At 42.1% G+C, this 18,948-nt stretch overlaps 1 protein-coding gene across 2 annotated transcripts in view; it reads right to left on the bottom strand.

The window, feature by feature from the left end:
- Positions 1-1,511: 1,511 nt before the first annotated feature.
- The window catches only part of CREB3L2 (cAMP responsive element binding protein 3 like 2), an 83,700-nt gene continuing 66,263 nt past the window's right edge, over positions 1,512-18,948 (bottom strand). For both annotated transcript variants that reach the window (XM_074871785.1, XM_074871784.1), the window contains exons 8-12: positions 18,485-18,553; positions 11,270-11,369; positions 10,196-10,322; positions 9,288-9,513; positions 1,512-8,342 (exon numbers count right to left, since the gene is read on the bottom strand). In XM_074871785.1, coding sequence (XP_074727886.1) covers positions 8,267-8,342; positions 9,288-9,513; positions 10,196-10,322; positions 11,270-11,369; positions 18,485-18,553 — 598 coding nt within the window. In that variant the 3' untranslated portion in view covers positions 1,512-8,266. The remainder of the gene's footprint in view (positions 8,343-9,287; positions 9,514-10,195; positions 10,323-11,269; positions 11,370-18,484; positions 18,554-18,948) is intronic.

The following is an 18,948-nucleotide window of genomic DNA, read 5'->3' on the forward strand; positions in this document are numbered from 1 at the left end:
CTCACCTTCCAAGAAAAAGCACCACAGACCTTCTTCATTCAGGTACAGAGACCAAATTTTGTGAGAAAGAGCTGCTTCGTCATCCGCTGAGACCACGGTGGGGTTAGATTGTATGTTCTGGCGCTGAAAGTGGGCTCTACCTGGGAGAGCTGTTCTGTTGCAGCGCTGGACACAGACTGCATGTGCAATGGGACAGACCAAAAAGACTGGGTAGGCAAAAAATAAACCTCTCCTTCCAATTTCCTTTTCTTGTGATAGTGAATGGTGGTGGGCAGCAAAGACAATCCTTGGGTTAAAAGCACCTGGGTAGACCTGAGGAACGAAGAGCGCTTTTTTTTTTCCTTCACTGCCTATTTCTTTTGCTATTTCAACTTCTTTAGCCCAAACCCAAGGCATTTCTGAAAATCCGCATCAGCCACAAATTTAGTTCAGGCCAGGGTGTTCTGCTTTTCATGGTACACTGCCCTCCGCAACCTCTAAATCAGCCTTCTTTAAGAGGCCTTGAAAAGAAGGCACACCAAAGCCATCTGTCACGCTCCCATTTTCAGTTCAGTAAAGCTGGAACTATTACTTCCATCGCTAGTACCTCCTGTGGGGGGTAAGCTCTTGGTTGCTATTATATGGATGCATGGTACTCACATACGAGGTCCCTTTTCTAGTAGAAAACTGGCGTAATACAAATGTCTACACCATTTGTGAAGCCAGCTCTGCACAGGGTAATTTTCATGTCTGCAGTAGGCAATCCATCGCCAAGTTCCCTAGATGGCCAGCAAAGACACAACAAAGTCCCCAAACTGGAAGAAATGAGGTATTTACTTTTCCATGTCTACTCAAAGTAGCAAAAGGTCAACTCTGTCCCCTGGCTGGATGCTGCTTCTGGGCTGAGGGGCATAATGTTGACTGTTTGCGCAGGCAAACAGCAGCTTCTTCAGGGGTGAGTCAGGGTAAGGGAAGAAGCTGGGGGCAGCAGAAGACCCAACCCCTAAAAGCCAAAGAAGAAAGAGTTCTTTTAAGAATTCATTTTGGTTTCAGCAATTAGTCGCCCAGTGTAAAGTCAGTGCAGGGAAAGGCCTCACCTTCCAGAGGGGCTGTGGCCCATAGGAATGAGGCTCCAGCATGCTCTAGCAGACTGGTATCATGAGGCTGAAGGTAGTGCCCCCTTGAGCATCAGCCCTCCTGGATCCCGCATTTATAGAGAGAGAATTTAATATTAATGGGGCTGTATTGCATAGTTGCACTCAAGTGCCATTATCATTATTAAATGCCATCAGCCTTCACCTAATTTCCACCCGTTACTGACAGATGTAATTCTCCGCTAATCTCAAAAAAGGGAAGGGGCAGCCAGCTTCAGCAAAACTCCCCACTGTTGCTTTTAACCTTCTCTGTCTAGCAACGTGCTAAATGACTGGGGTTCTGCATGTTGAAGACAGACACATTGCACACAGTGCCGGACTTGGGAAAGCCAAAGGACCAGACCTTTTCCAACCATCAGGAAAGCAAACAAGTTGTACTTGCTTTTTCTACAGAAAATATTTATTTGCAAGAAATGAAAAGCGTAACATACTTAGCTACATACATATTTAGGCTACAAAAGCAGGTAGTCTGTTCTCTTGTAGAATCAAGCAGACGATTTTAAAAAGGAAAAACAGCAATTTCTTTCCACCCAATGGACATGTTTGCAGTGTGAACAATCAAGTGGGACCGTATCCAGATGACAGCGCTTGTACAAAAATAGAGAGGCCATTGAACACACAGACATGGAGTTAAACAGACTTATGGCAAAAGAACAGAGATATCTGCAGTCAGAAGAGGCTCCAATGCAGTTTACCAAGGAGTTTAGGGGGGTGTGCTTTTGCACTAGCATCACTGTCCTTTTCATCTTAGTTTTAAGTGTTTGCGCAAACCCATACTGTATCCACATGAACAGAGGGAAAGGGAAAGATCAGCTGAAATGCCTCAGGGGTGTCACACACAGAGTGACTCAGAGTCACAAGGTATTGTTTTGCATGGCCCAAGGCAATGGCTTTGTCCCTGGATATGTATTTCTCTTCAAGAGGGTAACACCAGGTAATTCACTCTTGGAAGGCTCAGGGAATCTCAGGGAAACTGTGATGTACTGATTATCACAGCATAGCCCTCTGAGAGGAAACTGCTTCCCCTCGCTGGCATTTCACTGCACCCCTGGGGTGGTTAGGGCAGCAGAGCTCCGGGGGCAGGGGGCGATCCCTAGGTCCTCTCTCAGAAGATCAGCTCAACAATTTGTGTTCCTTGAGCTGTCAGCTCCCAAAGGCCAATTTTTAAGGCTAGCTTACACCATTTAAAATAAAAAAAGCATTCAAAGACATAATTCTGCAGAACAAAAATGACATCCAAAGATACAATAAAGCCTAAAGTAATCATTTTTCTGTACCAAGCCAGAGCTGTCCTACAGAAAGGCCAGACAGTCTATGCACACACACAAAATAACACAGTGCAACAACTTTCAGTCGAAAATTGCTAACAGGACAGACTGCAGACAGCAATTCACACCACAGTTTTATGAGTGCTCGGTGACGTGGGAATGTGAACAGGTTTCAGAGAGAAACACCTGGACTTTCTGTTGCACCAAGTGGAATGTTACCTGTGTGTTCAGGTAGATGCCTTTACTTAGCAATGCTTACTACAGTAAAAAAAACAACTCTGCATTTTTGGGTTTAATTGCTCACCATGCACACATGCACAGATACACATACGGTCACACTCGTTCCAGCTAACTATACAAATGAAGAAAGCAAGACGCCATTACATCAGCACCATTGAATTAAAATCTGATATGGCAAAGTCAGATACAAGCAGAGTTCTGTTAAAATAAATTGATTACTTGCCTCTGCTTCCCCCTCTCTCTCTCCCTTAATTACGAGCTGCTAAAGTTCAAAAAGATTTTTACCTGCTTGTTGGAAGAGAAAATGGCATATACCATAAAGGTCAGATATGCATAAACAGGACTGCACAGTATTAAAGAGCAAGGGGAAGAGTAAAGCTAAAACAAGGGCAGAACTAATGAAAAAGACTATCACTGCTGATTTATGGAATCAAGAACTAGAAGTTTTCCCTGTGATGTCAGGAGTCCCTTCACCTGACGCTTCTTTCATCTCTTCTGTAGGCTAGGTCTACAAATCCAGCTTTCCCATGCTTTGTTCTCACCTATTCAGTTCCAACTCTTGAAGGAAGAGTATGGAGATGGGCTTTAGGGAAGAGAAGAGACTACTGGTAATAAAGAATATCTGAACTCCATGAGAGTTTCCTGCAAGATGCACTCTTTTCTACATAGGAAGTCAATTCATATATATACCTTGGTAAAGCAGAAAACTACAAAAGTGAATGGCAATTTCCCTCTCAATCCTGGAGTCTCCAACAGGTGCTGATCACCTAAGCAATGCAGTACTGACAGGGATCACACCCTCAACATATCCCTGGATGCCCACTGCCATTTTATTGGCCATGAAAAAGCTATGATATCCTGGTCCATTGATTGAATCCTTACATCTTAGGTGTAAAAACCTTAACATGTAAGCCAGTTCATTCACCTTTGCAACCCCCAAAGTTGTTTATCCTTAACACTATAGTGCAAAGCAGCAACATGTCATAGCACTACACTACTTATATAGGCTAGTATAACTTTTGTAGTTACAAAGTACTGACCTATCATTTCACCTTCAGAATACAAAATGTTCCCTTTCTAATTAGTGACTTGGAAAAAGAAATATTTTAGTCACCAAGAGTATAAAAATACTCCGTATACTTCTGTTCTTAGCTGCGTGGGTTTTGTACAATGGCCTCTTGGCATTAACTAGAATCTAGAGCCCAAATACTCAGTGGAAATCCCTCCCAACGTAGCAATTAGTATCATTCATTTACTTGACCTACATTCTAAATGCGTCTAGACAGAATTCACCACTGATAGTTTGGGAGGATGGGAGTGGAGAGGTGGGTTGGTTTCTTTAGCAGGAAGAAAAAAACAAAAGAAGAAAAGTTTTTAGATTCATTTTCAGCCCTGCATTAGAAAAATCAAGAATACATTGAGATACATTGTTACACAGAGAGATGTGGAAGTGTCCCCTGCCAGTATAAATCACGACCTGCAGCCTCCAAAAGCGGTAAGTGAGAAGCATGCTGCATCGTATCAGCTGGGATCTGGCCTAAGAACCTCAGCCTAATCCATTATTAGTCTGTGCTGCTGAAAAACATTGAATGGTACAGATGAAATAAGAGAAATGCAGCAAAGAACTATAAATAGCCTGGGGAAAAAAAACCCCAACATTATCTACACACTGGTAACAAGGTTAGAACTGTCACATGCCCTGTGCTTGATACTTTTTAAATATATATATATAAAAAATAATGCCCTACATTCCTTCGTAGCTTATCTCCCTAGAAGCAAAGACCCGACAGATCTAGACATGCTTTAAAGCTATAGGCCAAAAGGTAAGTTTACTAGTGTGTATAAAATTGTGCTGACAAGCAGCATAATGTTACAGCTGAAGACTCTAAGGATCACTTAAGTCCTTTAGTGGAAATGGAAATTAAGTAGCACATAAGGCCTTTGCCTACCCTGTCCACACATGCACATTATTCTACCTCACCAAGTCACTGATCACTGGAAAAAGGATACTGGCAGAAGGCTAAGACCTCAAGTAATACAGCTGAGCTAATTAAAAGCACTTACACTGGCATCCTCCCTCTCCCTGAATACGCCTTACTACTCCTTCCCTATGCCCTTAACACAGAGCACATACAGCTGCTTCTCCATGTGGTCTGCAGTGCATCAACATTCACACTGGGGTCACCCCTGGACTGCGGAGGCTGGCAGTGCAATTGCACGTGTGCTGTCTGCTCTGACCCCTGCTAGTGCGGTACACGGGCATAAACTGCCGCTGGAGACAGTGAGGTCCTTGTTGCAAAACAGTCTGGGGGTAGGTGATGACAGGAGACTCTTTGGCCCCTAGTATCTAGCAGAGAAACTTAGTTCTATTAAGGCCCCTGAAGAAAAATGATCACAAACATACCAAAGTAAAGCAAAGTTTTTCCTTATTATAAAGAAATAATATTTAATACAATAAATCCCCAAGCAATGTGTGTGCTAGGTCAAGAGATTCCCCAAAAGAGTACCTAAAAACAACTTTAAGGATTACACAAATCAAGATTATAGACATAGATTATCAAACAGTTACAAGAAAATTGGTATGGCCATACTAGCTTGGATGAATTAGTTGAGGCCTGACCCAGGCCATGGCCAGTTTAAAATGCTCCAGATGAAAACATGACTATCTCCCAATCAGATCTGAACCATCATGTCCAAATTAAGCAAACAAAACGGCAAAGTTTTAATGGTGACTGGTGCAGTAAGTTCTGCAGAGGGAGGGTTGTTCGGGTTTTGCAAAATCGTCTGTCCTTTAAGTATTGAGAAGTAATTCAATTCTGGGTTTAATACTGTGAAGTCAGCTGTATCTGCAATGGGAGGTGACCCGTTTCACTGGTAATGGGCATGAGCTCAGGCAGAGCAGCCTCCCACCTATACACAGTGCAAACTGCGGACTAATAAGAGCAGTGTTGTGCTCCACAGCTTGGGGCCTCTTTTGCAGAAGACTTAACCATTCAGTTGCCCTCAGAGGTGGAAAACCATGGATGCTCTGAAAAAAAAGACCATTTAAGGAATTTTCTAAGCTATGACCTTGCCCACTTACACTGACCAGCCATACGGTAATGGAAGGGTGTGTCTCAACTTTCTGCTGTCACTTTGCTGGCCTCATGTGGCTAAGCAATGCCGCCATCTCCTGTGGCACCCACCAGTGTTCATTATTTATGTGAAGCCTTAAATCGTTAAAAAAAAACCCACAACATACAAAAGTTCTTGGTGGATACTGGAATGATTCAGAGGACCCCACATGGTCACTGTGAAAGGAAAGAGACTTTAGGGAGGAGACCGACCCATGCCATGGAGGGAACACTTGCAAAATAGATTACAACAGCATTTCTCCTCTCATTGCCACCAAAGGTAAAATAATAAAAAGGCACTTGCATAGAAGAATAGGGCATTACCTAGAAAGCGCGTCTGTACACCAAAACTCATTACTATCTCATGGAGTCAGGCACATGTTTCACTGTCACTAATGTGAAACTCATTCTTAAAATAGCACAGTGGGGACTGATCCACAGACCCCTGTAATTCACTGAATTCTTTCCATTCGTTTCACTGAGTTTTGAGTCAGGCCTGAGGGCAGCAAATAGGGTACCAAAGGAAGAAAGTCTAAGGAGAATAAAGAACAAGAAAGGAGCTGGTGTGGCAACTGCTGTAATAAAATACAAATCCAATATTTTACAAAATAGAATACTTGCAGGAAATACCTACTGTACATGGTAAAAAAATCACTTGTAAGGCTAGGTTAATTTTTCCCTTATTTATTATTAGGAAAAAAATTAAAGAAAAAAGAGCTTCAAAATTCTTTATTCTTTTTCTAAATTGACTTCTTCTGGTAAACTGTAAAGTAGCTATGCTAGCCTGCTGAATTCAGATTTTCACATTAAATCCATCCTCAATGGAGTCTGAGTGCCCTTTCGCAGTAACCAGTTAAAACCCTGCTCAAATCCTGGGGTAGGTATGACTGTGCCACTGCAAGGACAAACTGCATGAAGCACAGCTTGGGCAAAGTCAGGACCAGGGTACTGAGAAAGGGAGAACCCTTAAAGGCAACAGCTACATGGGACAAGGAGGAAACAAAGCAGGGAGAAGAGTACTGGACCAGGGTCAGACCTGAATACTGATCCTGGCTTTTCCACTGAACTTGGGCCAGTCACTTCACCTCCCTATGTGCCCATCTCATCCCTCTTCTGCCTTGTCTCCTGCCTACATACTCAACTCCTCAGGTTAGAGGCTGTCTTGCCATACAATTAACACAGTATCTACCACCTCCAGGCCTGAACTGTGCCAGGCTGGGGCTACCTATACCCCTGTCTTTCCAGCTAAGCAGTTGGTCTAAGACCACATCTCTGGAAAAGGAGGTAAGAGGAAGATAAGACACATGGCTTTATTTTAGGGCTATTCAAGTTTGGGGGGAGGGAATGGGTGTTCAGATATTTGTGTGTCTGATTTCGGAGTTTGCCCAGACCATCTGCAGGGTTAGGGAAGCTCAGTTCTCTTCATTGCGACTGCCTGAACAAAATTTTGCAAAGCTAATAAATACTATTTACAACAGTAACAGGAAGATGGCAAGGAAAGAAAACACAGGACAATCTGAGACCAGGTCTACATAAGGAATTCCATCAATGCATCTAGAAGCCAATAAATTAAATCCATATGGTCCTCTCAGGAGGCACTTCTGGTTCAAGCCTTCCATTGATTTAGTTTGTTGGGAAGGAACTGATTTAAGCTAAACAGATTTGCCTTAAGCAGACTAAAGGACATCCACCCAAAACATTGCATAAATTTAACAAAACCTGCTTTCTAAACAGATTTAGTTAAACTAGTGTAAGTCTCCCACACAAAGTGTGACAAGACAGGAACTGATCTTTGCTTGAATTCCACAAGGGTGGAAGCAGTAGGGAAGCCTACCAGGACTGCTTTCAACCCAGAGATAAACCTACCCCACTAAATGGTAGAGGCTGGAGGGGAGAAGAGAAAGAGCTAGGGGAGGACAATTCAGCAGCAACGTTGCCCACCCCTCTCCTGTCTGTGCTGTTAACTCAGCAGTATCAGGGCCTTTTCTTGTCCCTTCAGAAGCAGGCTACACACATGCTTCTCAATCCCCCCAAAAGGCTCAAGTGCTGTAGACCAGTAGGCACGGAGCTGTGGCTAGATTCTGAGCAGCATCATGCTGCTTCTCCTCTTTCAACTACCTTCTCCCAAGAAACCTATCACCCACATGCTCCCATTGGTTTTGGGTATTTCACTCTTCTACAGAATGTCTTTGTGCTCAGATTAGGAGGTGTGCATGCACACACCCACCAGTCACCAGCACACTGCTGGCATCATCTGCCATCATAATTCAATCCTGCCCTTGCAATATTAGACAGGAAAGGAATAAAAGCAAAGACAGGGACTGTGTGTGAAGTAAGGAAGGGAGTTACAAAGACAAAAGATCCCATCTGCAGTCACAGCCTCACCAGTCAATGCAGAAGTTGAACTCCCTCTCTTTTGTGCTTTGGTTCACTGAGGATGACAAGTCAGGGGGCTTTGGTTGAAAATATGTGGGAAAGAGGGAAGTCAAGAAAAAAGGCCTTTTTTTTATTTTTAAGAGGTGGCATTGACTCTTCTATCTATTTCAATTATCTTCAGTGTTTCATTTCCTTCTAGTTCGGAGTTGACTCTGTAAGGAACAAAGAAACCAAAACAACAAAGGTTAATGCTAATAATTAGTCATTTTTAAAAGCACATATCCTGCTTGAATTGGCTAATGCTAAAAAGGCACTCAGTATTTACCAGGTACTTGTCAGTTGGAGTACGTAACACACTGAATTAGTCATCTCTTTGGCTCTAGGTATAACTTTGACACAAGTGCTCGGAAGGCATGCTTGGGGTGACATGGCTCATCCTAGCCCTCAGAATAGCATGCTTCCAAAAAAAATCCCTCTCTCCACTGTTTGGTGTGCTTGCTACTGCTTGTTAGCAGAGACCAAGACCTGGGCTAACAGGACAGTGGCAGGACAAGAAAAGGTATAGTGGAAAGAAAACTGCACACACATATTTAAACCACTGACTCTCTCTCTCTTTTCAGAGGCCCCAAAAACTTACCTTTATGCTAAAAAATAAAAAATAAAATGATGAAGGAACTCTGTGTTAAGTAGTTCAGATAACTTTACAAGCCTGTCTCTTAAGACTGAGTCCTGCGAACTTCCCACAGTAATGCTTTAGTAAGATCACTGCTGCGAGAAGCTCCAGCTCTTCACACCCTAACCTCATAGAAAGCCCAGTGAGTCACAGCCTCACACTTCCACCCAACTGGCAAAAGCTTATTCCTTTAGGAGACACAGAAGTGCTTAAAGAAGTGGGTAGGCACAACTAACAGGCTTACAGGGGTTAGGTTTCTGGCAGAAGCACTGAGTTCGGTAGCTGTATTACTACAATATTGTTGCAACCACTTCTCCAGAATAACAATAACTTTGTTTATAAGCTCTCCAGATAGAGACCAAACTCATACTTCATGTTTCACAGTGCCCAGCATAGCTGAGCCCCTAGACTTACTGCCCGTCTCCAGGCACAAATGACAGTGATGTTGAACACCAGCACGACAAGCAGCTCACCCTGCACTCACCTGTGCTGCTGCAGGCCCAGCAGCACCGATTTCTCTAGCCTCGTCTCGTTGGCTATTGTGAACTGCATGATATCATCCTGCTGTGTCCCTGCCATGGCTTCCAGGGACAGTGTCGTGTACTTGGAAGTGTCTCCTTGCCTGTCATTGTGATCTGCAAAGGAGATCGAGCTTGATGACTCCTCCAGCTGGTGAGACTCTTCATAAATTAGCAGACTCCTTGACCTCACTGTATACAAAGACAGAAGGCAAAAAGAGATGAGAAACAGGCAGGTCAGAGAACAGCCCTGGTCATTTCAGGAAATAGAAACTGTCAGAGCAGAACTAAAGCTGCAAAGGTCTTTTCTTTTCCTAGTGATTAACTGGAAATTTGATAGCTGATGAAAGACACCACAGCGATGGTCCAGGGCAGGGATCAAAAAGCTCTGAATTATTCACAAAACAAGAACAAAATGAAACAATCACTTTGATAATATATGTTGAAAGCAATTGGTTCATTACAGGTACATAATACTAACAGTTTCCCACTCAGTCCTTGGACTTTTTGTGGACACTGGCAAAGGAAACTGCAGCTGATAATCAGTTGCACATTATAACAGTATGAACATTTGCTACCAAGTAGAAATCCTGCTACCTCTTACAGACCACTAGCTTTAGTTTCATAAACAGAAACAAAACTGCTATAAACAGAAGCACCAAGCAGGCTAGTGAGGAAAAGGTTTTGCCCATGTTTCTGAAGTCTGCTGCCATCAGCATAGCTTGCCAAACTATCCTTTGACAAACACAGGTATACCAAGGAATGGCCAGCTAAGGACCGAGAGGTGCTTGAGGAGGAGGTTGGGGATGAGGGTGGAAAACAAGTGCTGAAGCACAACAAAGCAAGGAGCAAGACTGGGATAGCTGTCACTTACCAATGGCGTCTGTGTAGGACTCTGGAGAGGAATGCTGCCTGGGCAACACCATCTTTGTAGCAGAAGGATACGGCCCATAGCTCTGAGAGAAGCTGCCAAAAACTACTGCAAAGCACAGCACCACCATCTGGCAACGGGAGGATGCAGAAGAGGTAAGTGCACTAACTCCTGACCCACTTGCGCCCATCACAACTAAGAGTCAACACAAGGTAGATCAGATACTTTTTCAAAACAGATCATTTGAGGCTATTTTCATCACTACATACGGTGTCTATTAGCAAAGGCACATATACAATAACATTTCAGTGTTTTAAAGGGCAGATTTCAACGCTGGAGTTTGTTTTCAATGTCTGCCACCATTTTGGCCTGTCGCCTTATTTACTCCCAAAGTTGAAAAGCAGACACAGTCACCATGTGTGTTTTACAGATACTGTCGGGAATTTCCAAGGTTATTTCTGCTGCTGGCCCCAGTCTTCCTTCAAAGTGACAGAGAGGCTAGCAGACTAGGAGAACAGCTTAGGCCTTGAAAATAATTTTCATCAATTTATAGCACTGATATAAAGGGAACTTGCTGGCTGAGTGTAAGGAGGGAAAAGGGCAAAGTTCCATTCTAATCCTTTTCTTATCCTGACTACTATTACTGAAATAGGACAGAGGTAGATTTACAGCCTTAGTCATATTTTTATTTGGATGGGCAAGTTTATTTTTACTGGTATCAAAAGAACCAAGCATCAAAGGTCACCCTCGTTTTCATTTTACAATCCTCGACGCTATTTCTCACATACAATATTGTAGGAAATAATAAAACAGGTCTCTCAGAGGAGCAGTGCTCCTTCTTTCATCACTGCAGCACCCAATCAAAAGCACAGGTCCAGAATTTAATGCCTTCCCACAACCATTAATCTTCATCATCCGTGAGTCTCACCTACCTCAAAATTAATTGTCAAATTATGAAGAGAAGTTTCCCAAGCTGAGAATTTGCAAGTGAGGGGCTTTGCAGAACAAGGGATGTGCCTTTGAGCAGTGGACAGAGATTCTCATTACCCTACAATTCCCAGCTTTAGGGACACTCACCATAAGACAGGTCCCTGTCTGTGTGCTAGCTGCCTTACATGAACGGGACACTTTCCCAGCAACCATGGCCTGGAGTCTCTGCAACTGCTGCAGAAGTGTTCTGGAAAGCAAAGACAACAGACAAGCATCAAATGCACTGATCTACTTGCTAGTTAAACAGCTTTTTGCTTCAAATTCCACACCTGGCAATAATACAGCATTTATGACAAGGTGTACAGATCACTAAAATCCTCCCCTTGAAGTTAGTAGCAAGGAATGGTTTTAGTTTTACAAGATTTTTACTTGTATGAGCACTGGACCTTTCAAAAAGATCTGCCTTTCTCTCAACTGATGTCTCCGAACAATTACTTCTTCAGCACTTTCAGAAGAGTCTTATAAATAAATATGTTTTCGGTGTTTCTACAAGAAATGAATCTGGTAAACATATGAACAACTAAAACTGCTCTATACGCAGGTGACGTCATGTGTATATGACCTGGTTCTATGTCATGAATTCATCAGGAGTTTTGCCAATATTTGAAAAGGTGCAGGAGCAAGTTTTTGTAACTGCTCTAATTGGTGAGAGAGGTATACGGCTACCTCCTTTTTCTGAAAAGCTGCTTTACAGTGGTTTGGACCACATGCTGGACCGCTTCCAAAGAGAAGGTCTTAAAGCCAGACATAGTCACAGACTCCATTTTTCAAATCCATTTATTAAATAAAGCACTTTATTGCTATTTGCTAAATCCTCCAGGAGCTGACAAAAATCACAGATGCTTGAAGTAGCTATTCTGTGTCTTTCAGATGTCCCAACCTCAATGGCAGTTCTTTTGTAGTTGGCTGCAGTCAACAGTCCCAGATCAAGAAAATATTCTTCTGTCTTTCTGGCCATTTTTATTCTGCTGTGTCATCATATATTACTACAGTCAGAATACTAGTTACTTAAATGGGAAATTATCTCAAAGAATGATTGATACAGGGTTTTCATAGCAGTTTTAATTTTGTTCTCATTAAAGCTTTTTAACAGACAAGGAGTAACCCAAATGTCTGTCCTCGACACAATACAAATATAATACAATTTTGCATCAAGATCTTAACTTTGCTGTTTGTTTCCAATTTTACTTTTTACTTCTACTGTAAATCTCACAATCTATTGCAGAGGGTAACGCCCACAAAACTCCAGGCAACAGCTTTGGAAGCTGTGATGTCAAACGGTAAAGTAAGAAGCAAGGTCAGGATGTCAGAGAAAATAGACGGATTATTTTAAGATCAAACTGGCTAAAAGCTAATTGTAGGACAGACCCAGAGGTACCTTCACAGCTCAATATACACTTGTCTGCCTATTATTATAGATTTTTTTAATCATCAATGCTCATTGCTAATTAGGGTCTAATGAATTCAAGGACTTCAGGAATGCATTATGAAATGAGCACAAGCATGCTCACAGTGCAGATTTATCTGGGCCAGCAGATCTTTCTCAACTTATTAAGGAAGGATGTCTTGCATGCTCTTGAGAGCATGGTTTATTCTGCAACTCGGTATTTAAAAAAAGACAGTGATTTGTCTAATTCAGTCCTTTATTCACTATTAGAGAGACCACAGACAAATTAAGAGATGAAAACACTGTAAAACAAAAAAGTCATGTAAATGAGACCATCATAATTCCCTGCTCCCTTCTGCATCTCTCCCCAGTTCCTCCTCACATCCACTACATGGCATAGGTTTCACAGAGACTCGTGTACATGGTATACATCATTTTCCAGCACAGATCGTGCTGCATACAGTATTCCCACCATATGCCACCAACTATGTTATATAGCCATGCCTTTTTAACCCTGCAATTTCTGTGTTATTATAGAAGACTAAATCTTTCCCGTTTCAGGCCTGAGTCACTGGGCTCGACATAGAGGAGCTCTGCAGAGTGAGGAGGAAGGACCTCTCCTCCTCCCCAGCTCGGGGGCTGGCAGCAGCAGCAGCCTTGAAATGCTGATCATTCTTGCCACTTTTTGTGGAGGCGTCAGTGAGAAAACAGCTAATGGCTGGTGAGGAAATCAACAGAGAAGAGGCAATTCTCCTCATTTTGCTCATCTCTGCCTTTTTGTGTCGAATTTAAAAAAACTTCTGGGCAGAGTGGGCCCAGACAGCTGATTCCAAAACACTCTTCTTGGAGAGTATAATTTGGCAGGTATTCTGAGGTCTCCTATACACAGAAGACTCATCCCCCATCTTATTTACCAACTACCTTCATATAAAATGTCTTTCTCCCCCAAGTAATTTATCTGTTTGAGCAGAACTACTGTCATCTTCTCAACAGACAAGGACTCAGTGTTGGGAGCTGACAGGCTACAGGAGCATTTTCAAACTAAGAGCAAGAGCCCAGGCAAGAGTAAGAAACAAGTTTGTTCAGAGATTATAACAGTTTACCCTGACACTGCCGAAATGGGGCACACTCCTTGGTGTTTTTTATTCTCTATTTGAATTTGGAATGGTGGAAGACTGGATTCCAAGGTCAAAAGATCTTTTTTCCCATGCAAAACCTGTCTTCATTGTTACTGGACAGCTGCAGGTATGATCTGGACTCAGTCAGGGAAAAGGAGCAGCTCTCTGCTTTGCAGAACAGGGACTTCCATTAAACTACAATGCTCCCTCTAAATAGCAGCAGGAAGACCATGAATGCTTTTAGTGAAACACACTGCCTATGGCTAAGTCCTAACAGGAGAAAATACAATCCCAAGACAGCCGTGCATAAGGGGGTTTGCACCCACAGGGATTATTTTCACTGTGTCTGACACATTTCCCAGTGATATTCAATTAGAGGGTCACCTCCGTAGGAGGTGTGAACCTGCTTTCACGCTTTTCTCTGCCAATGGAAGCACCTCATAGGAAAGCTGTAAAGTGACTGAAGACTCCTGCTCTCCCTTCCACACAGTGACAGGAAATTCACTGCCTGTGATGTCTTGTTTTTGTGTGCACATTCACGTATTCATCTTTAGAAAAGCCCCTTTCACCACCAAAGTAAGGAACAAGCCAAGGCTTCCCCTCTGCCTCCAGTGACACTTTGATTAAGGAGAGAAAATATGTCACTCCAGGACCTAGCCACCTGGGAGGCTTCCTCAAGTCAATGTTTATGTTTAAAATCCAACATCAATTCAAAGAAAAAAAGACAGCTTCTAAGGGACACCAAACACTGTTTATTTTGATCAATATTTTCCGGAAAATGTATCTACTTTGTCAGGAATAAAACCTAATTTTGATAAGGAGAGAGAAAAATTGTTCTGTCTTCCAACTCTACGCACAGATTCCTTCGCTGCCTGTCCTATTTGTAGGAAAGAGAGCAAATCCCAAAGTAAGGTTTTCACTGAAAGACCAGAATATCTCAAAGCAGGAAAAAATCCACAATTTTTCCTCATTTGAATTACAAAGAAAAAATCCAGCAGTTTTTCATCAAAGATGTTCCAGCATAAAAAACACTGTCCTGCTCCAGGGAGCCGCTCCAGGGCTGCCACGCTTTGTCAACTATTATAACCATGGTCTGAAATGAAGTGCAAGATATCTTATTGCAACTTAAATCTAGATCCTTCACTCCTTGAAAATTACTTGGTAAAATGACTTTACCAGCCTCAAACAAAGGAACAGCCAAGCAAATCAGTGAAGTCTGGCAGCTTTGGTACAGATAAACCCTTGGTGGGTCAGACTGTTACACAACTTGACCTTTAGATGACTGGGAGTTGTAACAACAGCGTGAGCAGGAGCATGAGAAATGGAAGAACATCCCAATTGTATTTAGAAAGCCATTGCCTTTAAGGTGCCTGTCAGAGTGGAAACCTACACGACTTGCTAGTCATTACTCCATGGGAGCAACTCTAGTAGCTACCTGCACGCAGTGTATGTGTGTGACACTCTCAACCATATGCTAATTGGATCTTATGTCTATCATTTCTCCAGGAAAAGTGATCATCGATATATTTATAAATACCAACTCAACAGAAGTGAAAAGCAAAAGTACTTCTCACATGTCATACACAGTACCAGATGTTTCAATACTGCCTATAAGCCCAAATAGCCACGGCTCCCAGCTAGACAATGCTGGTATCAGAGACTGTATTCAACCCCCTGGATCACTGGCAGTTTCTGCCTTTGGTCCCAGTGCCAAAACACGAGCGGATCAAGCTTTCTCAGTGACTAGGACAAGTCAGTTCAACTCTTGGTGCCAGCCTCTTCTCACACCCTTTGCCTTCTCAGCCAGCAGTGCCCCACATGTGCAGATGCTACTCAAACCAATGAGAGCCTGGCTCACTTGTGGCTACAAGACATAACAGATATGCATGAAATATTGTGCTTCCTTAGTTTTGAGAAAACTGCCTAGAAAGGAACTTGGATGGGTTTCTTTTAAGGGACTGAGTCACATAAATTAGGAGAGGAAACATATGCTAGCGTTCTAATACTAAAGATGCCAAAAATGCTGCAGTCACCCACTCAGAGTATTAAGAATTAAAAACTCCCCTGCATCTTGATCCCCGCCTCCTGCCTTGCCTTTTAAGATGCATGAATGTCAAGGGAGATGCTTCTGTATGCAAATTTTTTGACCACACTTGCACCTTTTACATTACATCTTTTCAGATCCAGAATTTCAGGCTAAGGCAGGCTCTCAGGGAAGACTCTTCTACATTTTTTCATGTTACTGAGAATAATGTAGGAAGATTTTTACCAGAAGAAATTCTAGTGTTTCCATGGTTTGGAGCCAGATCTTGAAATGCAAACAGGGTTTCCCTAAGTCTTAGGTATGTATCTGTGCAAATGTGTTCTATATATAGAATAACATGCTCTAAAAAACTGATTGCACATACTGAAAGGAAACTCTACTGTTCAATAGTTGTATGTTTTGGAAATTGCCCTTCAGTTCCTCTCAACTCCAGCCAGACTATAAAAACATGATACCGACTGACAGCACATACATGTGCATGAACTTTTAGGTAAGCAACTATAGCCTAGTTTTCCAACAAGGTAAAAAACCAGCTTTGTCTTCATCTACACTTGAATGCATTAACATTTTTACATGTAATCACAGCTCTTACTTTCCTGCTATCTTTCTTCCACTCTTACAATTTTTCACAACAAAAGAACAGCTCTAATGTTTGTTTTTCTACTTTTAGATAATACTTTCAACAACATCTTCATTTTTTACTGCATTGAAAGCTGCAACTGAAGTCAACTGGGGCTCTGCTTTGGGCATATTAAATAAGATAGATGTATGTATGGCTGTGTGCTAGGTACTTTAAGAAATAAAGTCCTAACTATATAAATTTGGGCATCCAAGAATAAATTGACACTGGATAATTTTGACCATCACTGCTTTGGACTTTGATTCCTGACTGTAGATAGGACATGGAAGTACCAGCTATAGGATGCTATGAAGACAAGTTCTGAAACATTTGAACATTTTCTGGATGCCACATCAAGGCTTTGTTCAAATACCAATGAGGAAGTCAGACATTTTGAATTCACCGTAGGAAGTGGATAATGTACATTAAACAAGGGCCTGGAACCATTCTCTGAATGAGATAGTTGCACAATTATACACTAAATAAGAAAAGTGGTTCTTTGGGGTTAAGGTGACAAAAAAACATAATGTGGTATGTTACATAATTCAGGCTTGATAAAAGCAGGCACTTTTACAAATTTCTCAGCATCTAAATAGCCAAAACAGCATGGACATGAATTAAAAGAATGTCTGTGCAGAGGGTCAGGAACATCTGCTCCTCTGCAGGAGATTACAAATCAATATCAGTGCTACTGCAGAGGAAAGAAAACAATGCAAGTCATCCCACATGCCTAAGGTATGAAGGATTTGGAGATATCATTTAGCTGAATATTTTTAGAGAATTTAGCATGAGAGAATTAAGAACATCAAATAATAGAGAAGATGCTAAAGGCCTTGTCTAAAAGGATGGACAATACCAACAAAGCTGTTCTCATGACCGCATCCACATCAACTCAGATGAGAACAGCTGGCCAAATTCAGCTGAACTAAGGAGAACAACTCTAGGCTTGACAACATGTTGTCTCTGAGTGGTTCATCCACAGCTGCACCCCTCCTTAGAGCAGCTGGCCTTCAGCACCTCCTGGGACAGATCCTGAGAGAGAAAACACTACTCTACACCTACAGAACAACTCCTGGTTCTTTTATGTAAAACCCTGGAGGAAGATACAAGAGGCACAGAAATGGCTTGGCTCTCTTCAAACAAGCAGCAGATGTCTTTATGCATGAGCAGTGTGTGGGAGACACTCTCCAGCAAATTAGAGTGCTACAGGGTCTGGCTCCATGAAATTAGAGATTGGATCCGGAGATTAGAAACAACACATGCCACTCAATTAGCAATACACTGGCTGCCAGACAAGCTCTAGGGCCATTTTCCATGATCGTGGGTCTTATCTTCAAAACCCAGCCTCCTCCCACACTTCAGTGCTACCATCATGTTCAGTGGTAATATTCAACCAACACTACAAATGCCTCTAACTAGACGGTGTTAACAGTGGGCTTATCTAGTACCTACTCACTGGAATTTGCCATCATTAGAGAACACACCAAGCATAAGCCATGACTGACACTCACTCTCAGCTAACATCTGATTAAAAGCTCAGCTGTTCAACATTTTATGCCATGTGTCCTTTGAGAAAGCCACCACTGAGTCACCCATTTCTTCAGAAATGAATAAACAAGAATTTGATTTTCCCCCTCCAAATGAAGGAAATTCTGGGGTGTGAGATGGTTAGAAGGGTGCACAATAATTGCAATGACATCTCATAGTCCAGAAGGAATTAATAGTGATTCTTGAGCTTCAGCACTGTAATTTCTGGAAGTGTCATGTTCCAGGTCAAGGTCTCCTGTCTAAACAGTCTTCCACTAAACAGACAATTTGGAGAGTTGGGCTGTAGTTTTGTTTGTTATGTATCACTCATCAGGTTTCCCTGGGCAGTGAAAGAACTCAAAGAAGAGTGCTAAAAGGTTTCTCAAGCACACCACAGGCTAGTGAGACAGTTTAAGATCTGACATCAAAGCCTCTATGCTTTACATCACACTGCAGTCACGATAACTGGCCTTCCTCATCTTTCTTTGACATTAACCAGCTCAGATACAGCTGTAATTCACATTTCAATTGATCTCTTAACTTCCCAATTTTCACTTTTCACTGTAATATCATGCTACAGCTTTGTTTTATTCCCTTTGTACCTTACCTGTTAGTATTCTCCAGGACTTCAACCTTCTTACGCAGCTCACTATTTTCATTTGAACAAGTCTCAACTCTGGAGACAGCACAAAGAAAGAGGAATGTAAAAAATCAGTTATTTATTAAACTTGCTTTCACAGACAGCTCTATGATCTTGCCTACATTTAATGCAGAGTTACACCAATGAACTTAAGTCATAATCTTTAATCATATTTCTTGGTGTAAAAGACATTGCAAAAAATACTACTAGCTGTGCAGCACCTTCTTACACTGCTCAACTACATCCCAGCAGGTGCAGATCACTCAGGATGGGCCGTAACTACTTTTTGCCCCTTGATATAGCAACTGCTCAGACATTCTCTGTGCATCAGGCCATGGGACAGATACTTCAAAAGTCACAGAACATGCTATATTTATGTTGTTAGCAAGTATTCTGTGCAAAGGTGTTCAACGTGTGCATTTCATTGTTAG

The sequence above is a fragment of the Strix uralensis genome, chromosome 5 (assembly GCF_047716275.1).
Source record: "Strix uralensis isolate ZFMK-TIS-50842 chromosome 5, bStrUra1, whole genome shotgun sequence".
NCBI classification, from domain to species: domain Eukaryota; kingdom Metazoa; phylum Chordata; class Aves; order Strigiformes; family Strigidae; genus Strix; species Strix uralensis.